General features: G+C 40.1%; 2 protein-coding genes across 4 annotated transcripts in view; both read right to left on the reverse strand.

Moving 5' to 3' along the window:
- Positions 1-1373: 1373 nt before the first annotated feature.
- Positions 1374-2931, reverse strand: LOC130084712 (N-acetyllactosaminide beta-1,3-N-acetylglucosaminyltransferase 2-like). Its single transcript, XM_056250132.1, has one exon. It carries the CDS (start codon positions 2929-2931, stop codon positions 1567-1569), a length of 1365 nt encoding a protein of 454 aa, XP_056106107.1. The 3' UTR covers positions 1374-1566.
- A 6923-nt stretch (positions 2932-9854) lies between these two features.
- Positions 9855-12798, reverse strand: part of nrg2b (neuregulin 2b) — an 85927-nt gene continuing 82983 nt past the window's right edge. For all 3 annotated transcript variants that reach the window (XM_056250190.1, XM_056250189.1, XM_056250188.1), the window contains one exon: positions 9855-12393. In XM_056250190.1, the coding sequence (XP_056106165.1) occupies positions 11754-12393 (640 nt within the window). In that variant the 3' untranslated portion in view covers positions 9855-11753. The remainder of the gene's footprint in view (positions 12394-12798) is intronic.

Below are 12798 nucleotides of genomic sequence, written 5' to 3' on the forward strand. Positions count from 1 at the left end.
AGCATGGTCCATTCTTCAGTGTCCATTCTTGACATCTGTGTGATGATTGAATGGTCCTCGCCGTCTTTGCCAGGTTCTATAACTTGGACTTCTCTGCCCTTCAGGCACAGATCCTGTCTGCTTAAGCCAGTCTAGGACCTCTGTGGGGTTTAGTCTGCGTAGGGCATTATGCCCCATACTGGGCATGCCCCAAGGGCTTTGGCCTCATGGCCTGAGCCTAGCTATTGTGAGTAATTTCTTGCCTTGCCCTGGGTTTTTTTCACCCTAGTATTGTCCATGAAACCCCTCTTTAGAGGCCTGGACTTGAGTGCCCTAGGGCTGGGCTCACAGGATGGGCTTCCGTTCTGCATTTGTAGCACGGAGATATTGGATTGCGTTCCCCAAAGCTTTAGCAACTGACGCAATGCGAGTGAACCATATCGAAGGGAACCTTGGTTCAGGAGCAATGCGTAGCTGGTCGTGCTCTTGCACATGATTCTATGCTTAAAAAGTGAAACTGAAAATGACATGTAAAGGCCAACTATGGAGACCCATACTCAGAATTTGTCATTCAACCCATCCAAGTTGGTGCACAAACATTAGGAGCAGTCACCCTGAACATACACACACTACAAATAGTGGACACCCACACCCGGAGCAGTGAGCAGCCATTTTACTGTTGAACCCGCAAACTTCGGGTTACCAGTCTGACTCTCTAACCATTAGGCCATGACTGCCCCTAATGCTTGCTACTCCTCTGTCGAAAGATTCTGATGAAATGCATTCATCACTGACTTATATAGGCAGACGGGCCTGGTGGGCTGAAATGCCATTTGTCTGTGCAAGTGCACAGATGTGATTTAACCCGGCTTCAGTATTTCAGAGAAACATGAGTCCCCCCAGGAGTTGTTCCTGTTATCTTATAGGGAATCGAGGTTAGATGAGTAACCGAGATGTTTTCTAGACATACTTATTTTCCTCCGAAATATCAGCAATAACTTTATGCAAGTATCCTCTGTGTATGTGTTCAGTGCATTCATCTGACTTCAAAAGTTTTTGCAAATTATTTTCATTGCTCTTTTTGGGCTTTATAGTACTTTCCAAGCACTTTTATCTCCAAATATCAAGGAACAAATGACTCCTCATGATATCATCCAGGCCTGTAACCAAACAGACACAGAAGAGGACTCATAATCTCTGATATTAAAATAAGTTGTTGATCAATATAGGTTTTTCCAATGGCCAATTGTTAAAATTTTACCTTCAGTCCTCTCTAAAATTGAACATTTGGTTGCATCCCTGGTGCAACTCCTTAAAAAGTTCTGTCAATGAAGAATGTTGTTCTTTCCCCTGAAAATATGTTATTTTAAAGACACATATCATTCAGCAAAAACTTGATCTTCCAATGAAATGCAAAATTATCTTCACGGCATAATATGGAAGAAAAGATCTGCCACTACTTCTGTTTTATCACAACTTAAATGTGTTAAAAAGATTCAAAATTACAAAAGTTTATACAAAAGACCATTCAATGCATAACATTAGTTGTTCAAGTGTAAAAAAAAACCTGTTGAGATCTGGCTTCTGTCATCTGAACTCAACTCTAGTTTCGACTCTCAGAGTTACATTTCTGCATTCAGAACTGGGCATCGACGTTTCGGTCCAAAGTTGGAACATCTCAGCTGGGCTACGCTTGTGCACCAGGAGGATGGTGTGATTCGCACAGGGTCCCTTGGGCTTATCCTTGGGGAAGTCAAAGGTGAGGAAGGCAGGGTGGTGGATAGGGTACACTCCCAGTCTCTGAAGACACATGCCCAGGTAGACATCATCAATGGGGAACAGGTGAACCTTTTGTGACACCTCCAAAAGCCTATGGGCCAGAGAACCAGAGTAAACCACCCCCCCTCCACCAGGATATGATGAGTAAGTCCCTTTAAAGAAGCTCTCTGGAATGTAGTACTTACTCCCATTAGAGCGCATAGGTGCTGCATTGTTTATCACGTCCCCCACAACAAACGTCTCCATTTTATTTGGCTGCCTGGATCCATTTGAGAAGCTTTCATTTGCCTCCTCGGCCAGCAGATAGTCTAGGAGAGCAGGTGTCCTCACAAAGATATCATCATCACCTTTAAAAATGAAACGGGCATGTGGGCATCGCCTTGAGAACCAGTCCCAGAACAGCACATCCTTCAGGGTGAGGTTAAATAACGTGTCCATGAATTCCCATTGGATGATGTCACCATATTTATCACTCTCTAATTGCAATTTCTCTTCAATATGCAAGTCTTTGGACTTCCCCAGAAGGAAGACCCTACGAACAAGCCTTTGCTGCCCACCTCGGCTTTTTATTCTTCCTGAACGCCCCCAAGTTTCTCTAATCGCTTCTCTGTTCAGGAAATCCACAGGCTGAGTTTTGATGGCCAGGAGCAACGTTGGTGCCCGATTCTTTGCTAGCGGACCACCATCACAAACATCTAAAGGATCTATTATCAACGGATATTCTCGACAGTGCATGCTGGTCACAAAATCTTTCATCTGCGTTGGTAGAGAGAAGAAATCTGGCATGTTAATCTCATAATCTGGAGAACATCCATTCCCACTTCTTCTGGACCTTTCTGTTTTGTAAGAAATACTGGGTGGGTTTGCAGCCAGATGAGGATTTAGGATGGGGTTATGCTGGGAATCTATCATATACTGGATGATGTTCCATAGTGCTCCACTGTTTAGCTCGCTTCTCCAGAAGGATTTCACAGGATGGGGAGCCAGATCTCTGGAGAATTTGAGACCACTGGCAGTAAAGTGTTTCTGCAGCACAGGATGAGAACCATGTGCACCGTGTGTCATGACATAGATCAGAGAAATCGAGACATAGATGTAGACTGGGAGCAGCAGTATGCACGGCGAACAGAAGAACAGGATCCTCCAGCGGTATCGACACAGACATGAAGCCATATACTGAGGAAAAGAACATTTAAAGTTAAACAGACCATCAAATTTGTGATATATCAATAGCCCCTTTCACACAGCGCGTTGATCCTGGAAAATTGCCGGGAAGTTGCCAGAACGCCTTCTGTGTGAACGCAATGCCGGGTTGGGGACCTAGTAACATTGCCGTGTTCAGTCCCGGAACGCGCACTGTGTGAACAAAAGCCGTAATCAATGCCATGTCGTAATGATGACGCGTGAAGCGAAAGCCGGCTAGTGTAACGGTTCGTAATGCACTAGTTTATGATCGAATCAGAGAAAAAAATGCACAAGTGTGGTTTCTCGAGAGAGAGAAATCACAGTTCATAAGCAAACTTAAGACGCTGCTGAGACATTACATGTCACATCGACGTCTTTACGGGTTGTGTGTGAACGCACTCTCTGATTCCGGAAATTCACTGGCAGTGTGAATGAACCAAAATCAAACGAACCCAGGTCAAATCCCAGGTCACTTTATCCGTGTATTTTCTGGAATCTCTGTGTGAAAGGGACTTAGAAAGTACCCTTTTTTGTACAACTCAAATAAGCATGAAAGAATACAAAGATATTTACATGGGTTGTAACCAATGTTCCCTCTAATTTTTTTTCTTGCTGAGCAAAACTTTTTTCTATTGGGCGGACATTTTTCGCCACCTGAGCAAAAATATTCTTTATACCACCTGACCTGTACAGCATGTAGAAACACAATGGTTTCAACATTCAGTTGTAACTTTTAACTTGAATGTGCCATTTCTATTTTATTTGACCCTTGATGTAACTTATTGGTATTAAATCATATTTTCGAAAAACAAGCTTCTTAACAAATTAAGAAGTCACTAAATGAAGCACATTTTAGGTTACCTGATATTTTTTACAGTGCTGTTAACTGTACAGTCTTTACCAAGAAATCCTATGAAAAATAATTTACAAAATCTTCTGCAGGACAGTTCAATTCTTTACAATAATAGAATATAGTATACAAGAAAAGTAAGCTGTTACACCGAGATGGTTTGGGAAAACCATAAAGTGTTTTTGACTGTCAATTAATTGTGTACAGGAAGCATTAAACCATCAAAGTTAAATGATTGTTTATTGCTTATGAATTTCCAATATTTTCTTTAGCAGGGGGTTTAAAACTTTTCAATGGCAAGGAGCCCTAAACAATACCCTTGTGAGATTCTTTATTTAGGCTTATAATATAATAAAATATAGGCATAATATAATATATATAAAAAAAAACGAATTGAAGTATTTGAAGTGATATAATATATCAGTTTAAATGCTTAAATTTGTTAACATATTATATTATTAGGAAAACAAAGCATTTAAATAGATCTAATAGCTAAATATTTTCAAGAAAAAAATTTGTAAACTGCATTCACCAGTTTTCACTCTATAGCGGTTGACCAGAGCACTGAAATTATTTCTCACTTAAACTACAATCAAATGGATTTCCCCACACGTTTCGCGTCAGTCCTCTGTGTGTCATTTTATTCTTTTCTGCGCGGCCGCCGCTTAGAAGTGCGCGGCCGAGGCATCAGAAGTGCGCGGCCGCGCACGCGCGCAGCTTAGAGGGAACATTGGTTGTAACTCGTGGCGAGAGATTGTTCAAAAGTGAGGATGCGTCAGATGCCTGTGTACGCGTACGAGTCAAAGAAGTATACTTTGCAAGGCTGTGTGTTTGTCACGTAAAGAAAACGAAGTATACTTTCTGCTTAACTCTGCATAGAACGCGCTGATGACGTTTAATGTCTGCGCGAGCAGTGTACGCGGAGGTATGGAAATACATAAGTTGACAAGCATTCAATGATTGAACGAACATTGTATGGTCCTACGCCTTTCACAGACAAATTATATATAAATATAAATCCATTTAGACCACTTAACTTGCTGTCAGGATGTGAAGAAACTTTTAACCAGCATAACAAAACAAAATTCTGGAACAAATCGCCTACCCTGCCTTTAATACAACATGATAAAATGTGGAGGTGATTTAAGCAGCATAAAAATGTTCCATGTATGTTATGTTACATCTCCATCACATTTAAGAACATGTCTCTCAAATGCAAATATACTGCAATGTAAGAGCACAATGAGTCACAAATTGATATGTATTTTTATATTTAATTTTAATGCACAATAAATGTGAGCACTGCATTTGTACAAGGAAATATGCGCCAATTTTGTGCTGGTAAAGGACAAATGAAAATAGATCACATTTATATGTGCATACAATAATTTACATTCTGGCTTTTTTTTTTGCTGCCTGCTTCCGCAGATGTATTTTGACAACTAATAGAATGTTAAACACACAATGTTTTCTTTTTCTGTTGCAAGTTTTTGCAACATATCTCATAACTGAGAATTGTTGAAGAATTCATATAAAATTCAAAGGTTGACTACTGTATGTAGTTATCAGCATGTCTAATCCACGAGGATGCAATGAAGGAGAACAAGCTTTTGGGGGGGTTTAAGAACCAAAACCAAGCTGTCTGAGCAAATTGAACTTTAGCTGCAGTGCAAGCTTCTTTTCTCTTAATACCCGGAGGTGAGGAGTAAGACAAAAATGGTCAAATTCATTCAGTATTACTATCACCACCATCTCAATTACAATTGAGTACTTATTAATTGTATTCAGTTGTGTTAAAAGAGTCCAATACTTTGTAGTCAAACTAATTTTTATGTTGAAAATTTCCGGAGCCGCCCTACCCTAGACTGGTTACTGGCCCCTGCCTGGCCATCCCTATGAAAATATCCTGGGTCCGCCACTGGTTCTAGAAACAATAACTTTAGTAAATATGGTATTTTGGCTGAAACTAATATCACGGTACATTTTTGTAAGGGTATATAATTTAGATATAAAATCATTTCATTATAAAGTATAAATTTACAGAATACAATTATTTATCATAAAGTGTAGAAGCCTATAATGTAGGATATATATATATATATATATATATTACAATAAACTGTTTTATTCTAAATTGATTTTTATTTTAACACATAATTATATGTTTATTTTATTAAAACGAATTTAAGTTTTAAAAAATAATTAAATGTAAAATAAAACAAAAAAATAAAAATTTGAACAGAAAAAACTCATATGATGAGACTGCAGGTTTAACTTAATTTCCCACTTGTGCTGCTCCATAAAAACACACTACCGTTTTTTATTTCTGTCTTTTTGATCATTTTATTGTTCCAACAACGAAACGAAAATAAAGCAGCAGTTACTTTTAAACTACTAATATTTAGACTTTAGACTTACCACGTTCTTTTGGTTATGTTTTTGATGATGAACTGGGCGTCGTTTGATGGTGAATTCAAACAATAATAGGCCCTACTCGTAATGTAAATAATGTATGCGAAAGATAAAAGAAAAGGATATTATAGTGATCGAGTGAAACCTTCAAAGAACCAAACAAACCAAGAACCAAGGTACATTTCCCAGTGTCTCGAGTCCTGCTGAGCGCGTGAAGTGATCTCAGGTGTGTGCTTGTGTGAGGCCACGCCCACGATACTCGGTGAAGGAAAACAGATAAAGAGGCCAGGGGTTAGTTGTCACACTTTTCACTCAAGAATGTTTCTCTTATTTTTAAAAGTCAAATTCTATAGACACAAACCTTAAAGTCTTGAGTAGGCTACCTAAAAACTATGGAACAGGTGGAACCATGGACAACAGCCAACATGACATTTCGTAAAAATAAATAAACAAATATCTTCATTAATTGTTCTGACCTCAACGTTAGTTTAAGGTAGTTTAAAGTTAAGTTTAAAACCCTTTTTTTTTTTTTTATCTTTTTTTTTTTTAAATATAGCAACCTTCACTCGTGACACCAAGCCCTGTAACCCCCTATTAATTATTATAATATGTAAACACACAGATGATTTCCACCCTATATGTATCAGAGTTTTTTGCAGACAAGAGTTCTCTGACTCATTTGACAGCCGGTTTTGTGTGTTGTGGTTTAATGTACACAATGCTTGATGTTGTTTGACAAGTGTTGCGAGTTGACATAAATTGCATGGCCTATTGTTTCACAGATCTGATGATTTCTGCATTACAAAACAATATCAATATCATTCATTTTGATTAGAATCTAGAATGCTTTTCATCAGTGTGCTGATAAAATTAGTGTGAGCTCACCAGACCTTCTGTATGGAAACATTCATGAGTAAAACGCTCTCTTCTTCTATAGGAAACTCACCCATACTGGTTGTCTTCAGGCTGCTTGTTGATAAATGTGTTACATACCAAACATATTTTGATAAATTATCTTTGACAGTCTTGGTCGAACAAGTTGAGCTGGTTGAGTGGAGGTCAGTCAGGGTTTCTGTAGGTCTTCAAAAGCCTTATTCACCCTTACACAAATTAAGACCTCTTAAATCAGAGCAGAAAGTCTTAAATTCATAAAGTCGTGGCATTAAATGTTGGATGCATTGCAAAAATGAATATCTTCCTCCGTATATTTGTCCTGTTTTTCAACACAAGTACCTAAATATCTTTGAATAACGATACATTTACTTAAGATGCAAACGTATCGAAAAATGAAACAAAATTATGTGTTTAGTTTATGCTTACAAAGAACAAACATCTGTCAATGAGTTATGAAAACTTCCATTTGAATTAAGTTGATTTTTCTGAGCACATTGGCAGATATTTGTTCTTGTTTTAAGCATAAATACACTTCATTTTGATTAATTTCACAGACTTCATATTTTATGTTATTTTGTATATCCAGTAAATGCATATTGATTTAAGAATCTTTCACTGGAAAACAAGACAAAAATACAGAGGAAGAACATCTGCAGTGCAAATTTGAATAAATTAATAAGTAATGGATATTTTTTTTAATTGAATTTAAAGTCTTAAACCAGAACTTTGAGTTTCTCTCTTGCTTTGTTCTATATATATATATACACATATGTATTTTTAACATCTAATCAGTAATGTAAGTTAGTAAGCACTGAAAGCACTGACATTTTATTTAAATAAAATATTATGTAACTGCTATATACGTAGTTATATAACTAGTTCAGGCTTTATGTTTGAAACATAATTTATAAAAAAAAAAAAAATACATTTTATTTGAAAAAGATTCCCAAAGCTACTGCTTGTGCCTTAAATCCAATGAAGAAATATTGTTCACCTAAAAGTGTTACAAATACAGTGTCAGCATTTTGTTTTTCTAGCATTTCTTTTCCTCCCGAAATATCAGCAATAACTTTATATAAGTATCCTCCGTGTGTGTGTTCAGTGCATTCTTCTGATTTCAGCCGTTTCAAAACTTATTTATCATTGCTCTTTTTGTGCTGAGGACTTCATAGTAGGCTACTTTTATCTCTAAATATCAAGGAACAAATGACTCCTAATGATATGATCCAGGCCTGATATTAAAATAAGTTGTTGATCAATATAGGTTTTTCAATGGCCAATTGTTAAAATTTTACCTTCAGTCCTCTCTAAAATGGAACATTTGGTTGCATCCCTGGTGCAACTCCTTAAAAAGTTCTGTCAATGAAGAATGTTGTTCCCAGGGAACTACACTGCGACCAAAATGGTCGCATATGCGACCTTTTGAAATGCCATTGCGACCCTAATTTTTAATGGGTCGCAAATGTATCACCGTTTGATTATTTTTGTACCTACCTAATGTTTTAGGCAATATGCTATGATTTACTATGAGCATTTATTAAAACAGAAATGTGTATTTTAAGAATACGTTTTATAACGCGCTCTGAGCATTCAACACATCAAGTTGGCTTCGCGGATTCGCGCTTGTTTAACTGAGAGAACGAGCAGAGAGAGTGAAAGCCCCAGTCGCGCGCGCGCTCTCTCTCCCTCCCTCGCTCATAATAATGAATTGAGTTGACTGAATATCTTTGAGAATACACGATGGTAAAAGGTCGGAAGACCGAAGTTTTTTTTTTTCTGAACTACCACTGGTTGTGAATTGTGCTAAAATAACGTTGCCTCATCTTCTCTGAAAAGCTTTCCACACATTCAGATGGCATAAACCACTCTTTCAATAAACAAAACAAAAAATCTATCTGGTGATGAAATGTTTTCTGTGTTGAGACAAATCTTGTGCGATGTCCTAAACTGCCTGGATAACCACACAACGTGTGCCGTGGTCCGTTAATGACACGTCCGATTCGCGAACTGACTCCTTTGAACCGATTCACTTTAATGAATGGTTAAAATAACAACTGATCTGTCCAACACTGAACTCAAGAGTCATTCTAGAATGATTCATTCTTTCCAAGTAGAGCTATTCAAGTCATCTGGTGAAATTGTTTTTTTATCGCAATATATATCGCAGAAAAATCAAATATCGCAATGTCATTTTTTTTACCAATATCGTGCAGCCCTACTGTAAATTCTGTGGGCCTTCAATTGCAGGACTGTCCAAATTTGTAACTGCGTCAAAACAATTCAAACACGAATCATTGAAGCTTCACAATGACATATTATATTTATTTTACTTTTCCTTAAGAGTTCAGAAGTCTGCCCATCTGTGCCAACCATAGCATGGTGAAATCCAAAAGAAATTAATTTAGCACTTTATTGTGTAGGCTACTGTATTTTCTATTGCAGTAAATCTATCCCAACCATTTTTAAAGAAAACAAGAAGGCATGTGTTTTAAAAGATGGAGAGTAAAATAAAAAGCACATCTGTATGCAATACAGTTTCACTATTGGTCATTATTATCCAGAGCGGCTTACTATATAAATAATTTGTGCGACCAAATCATGTTTTGCGCTAGTAACTGAAAAAGTGCCACCAGTGGAAAATGTTAGTCTAGTTCCCTGGTTGTTCCCCTGAAAAAAAATACAGTATGTTATTATAAAGGCACATATCATTCAGCAACAAAAAAAGAGAAAAGAACCAGACATACATCCTGATGACTTCATTTTTTAAAATGGTAGGAATTAAGATTTATTTTTTTTCCATATGAACAAGTGGTTTGATTTTTTTTTTTTTTTTTTTTTTACAAGTACTATTTTTTGAGAAAACTTGCAAAAATTTCTAGCATATTCCAAGTCAAGAATGAACATGAAAAAAAGGAGATTTATTGCTGAATGTCAAATGAAAACTACACTTTCACCGTGTGAATACGACTCAGTTGCTGCGGTTACCATGCACCCATCTATCTGAACCACTAGAACATGCAGAGGGAGGGACGCCTTCACAGGCAGAGAGGAAGAACAGAAGAAACAGAGAGAGTAAAACAGGAAGAAAATCAATCCGTGAAGACGAGTGGTGCTTTAAACGACTGTGTGCACAGAATGAATCTTGAGAATGTGTGCGTGTGTGTGTGTGTGTGTGTGTCTGGGTGTGTGTGTGTGTGTGTATGTGTGTCAAAGTGGAAGTGTGTGGGTGGCGGGTTTGTCTTCTCAAATGTAGTTGTAGGTTGCTGGGCTCTGGAAGGAGGGGTTTACACTTGATAAACCACCTAGAGTAGCACGTCTAGTAGCCGTACACGCATAGCTTCGACTTGCATACAGCACGGACTTGGAACGACCCCACCGAAAAACAAAACAAAGAAAAGCCGGCAAAACATGGAGCGTTCGCAGACAAACACACCTGGTCGTATCGTTCCTCATAGTCTTCCCATCATGACGCAGACACGACGGGCAGGAATGGATCTGTTTCATGAGTAATGCAGATTTCGATGAAAAGTCCTGAGACACAGTGCGGCTTAAAGCTGCTGGCATAGGAATGGGAACGTGTGGGAGAGAGATGTAGGTCCGTGTAGGCTAGAATCAGGCTGGATTGGTTCCTCCGCAGGCCAATGACTACACAAGGAAGGAAGGTTACAGTGCAATGAGCTCGTGTCACCACTAGGGGGTCCGGTTCAACCCATTAGCGCTAGCCTGGTAACGTAATAGAGCTCCCTTTCGACAAAGCCAACATCCTAAAAAGAGTACAAGCATACGTATATACACACTCACAACAACACGCACACGCGCTCGAAACGTTAACCTGAAGACGAACACAACGCGAACGCACAGACGGAACGTGTTCTTGCACGAAACTGCGCAGACAAAAGACACGTACATATACACTGAGGTTCAACGATACTCTCACGCACACGGACAGAAGTGTAAACACATTCATTGGACGTACAGACCACCGTTTTGAAAACCCTGAACACCAGGGCCGATACTGCGACCCAGCGCCATGCCCTGTGAACTCCTGCGTACCTCTGTTTCCATGGAAACAATATGCGACGACCAGTTGAGAGAAAAGCAAACGGAAACGCGGAAACCAAAGTCGAACGCAGACGGCGCTCGCGATGTCGGTTATGTGCGCGTGTGAACCCTACTCATGTAAACAAACACCTTACACAGAAGTGATTTGATATTGCATGGTGTCTGAATAATATCACAGTTCAAATGGGGAGATCCTGAACGAACGAAACAAACGAACAAAGAAAGAACATGTCTATAAAACCCAAGAGTCTGTTTTTAAGAAAGGCTACAAAAATTCAACTGAACCTCCCTCGTCGGCAAACAGCAAAAGGCACCACAATATTATTCTATTTCTAACTCGTGAAAAAATCTGCACGTAATTCTTCGTCGTAATGCTGTAAATCAAAAAAAGGAATTACATATAAATAGTTTTCCCCCTATAAAAAAAGTCTTTGCTGCTAGCTAGTAGACAATTTTTGCTGAAATGAAAATAAATATTTCATTTGTTTAGAATATCTGTCTGTTATATAAAATAAAAAATATTTCTCATAGGTGCAGGTCTATAGCATATCGTTTGTTTTTCACGCCCTGTCCTTGCTCTCGTCGTTCTTTTTTAAAGGGGTGCGTTGTCCGGTCTGGACCGCGACTGCGACAGTTTGTTGGCCTGCACGGTGCCACGGGGGCCGGAGCGTCCCGTGTTGCTGAAAGTCCGCGTGTCGTTGGGTCGGTAGATGGTGGCCGGTTCAGTGGCGTTCATGTTCTGCATACTGAGAAACGGCGTGCTCTCGCCGTGTCCGAGGTCGCCGACCTCGTCGTCCTCCCACTCGCTGTCCGAGAGGCAGCTTTGAGAGCTGTAGTTCCTGGGGTCCGGGGCCCGCTGAGACACGTGCCCGTTGAGCCGCGACCTCCTGCGCCAGTGCCGCCCGCTGCCGCCGCTGCCCTTCTTCTGCTGCTCTCGGGAGGACATGTACTCCTGCGTGGTCTCGTAATCCTCGTCGTCCACGAAGCGGTACGGGCTGGACGGGAGGGAGCCGGTGCTGTCCGCCGCGTAATACGGCCGCCGGGACCGCCGGTAGCGGTGCAGGAGGGGCTGGTCGTCGTCCATGGCGACGGCGGCAGCGGCGGCGGGCGGCAGGGAGAGGGCGTGGCTGGCGTTGGGCGTGGTGATCTGAAAGGTAGGCACCTGCGGGGGCAGTGAGGAGTGAAAGTCCACCGGAGAAAGACGCGCCGGCGTGGTCAGAGCGGACACGTACCTGTGAAGATGCAGAAAAACATGGTGGGAAAATACACACTACTGTTCTCTTAAGCCTGGAACACACCAAGCCGACGGTCGGCCGTCGGGCAGTTTTTGTGCGTCGGCCGACTGAGTTTCCTCGGTGTGTTCCGCACGGTTCCGTGCCGTCGGCTGAAATTGGTCCTCGTCGGCTTTGTTTCGGCCGATTCGACATGTTGAATCGGCGTCGGGCCGTCGGTGAAAGAGGGAACTCTGATTGGCTGTTCAGCTTAGTGAAAGAGTCATGCACGAGAATAATAGCAAAACAGCGAGCAAAGAAGTCAAAACTCTACAGATAGAAGGCTGTTCTTATGTCACGTCATCTTACCTGGGTGTTACTTGGCGAATATTTCAATATTAACACGAGCGGAGTGGAATAAATTAA

This window comes from Rhinichthys klamathensis, unplaced genomic scaffold (assembly GCF_029890125.1).
Source record: "Rhinichthys klamathensis goyatoka isolate OS25496 unplaced genomic scaffold, OSU_Roscu_1.1 h1tg000068l_1, whole genome shotgun sequence".
Taxonomy (NCBI): Eukaryota; Metazoa; Chordata; class Actinopteri; order Cypriniformes; family Leuciscidae; genus Rhinichthys; species Rhinichthys klamathensis.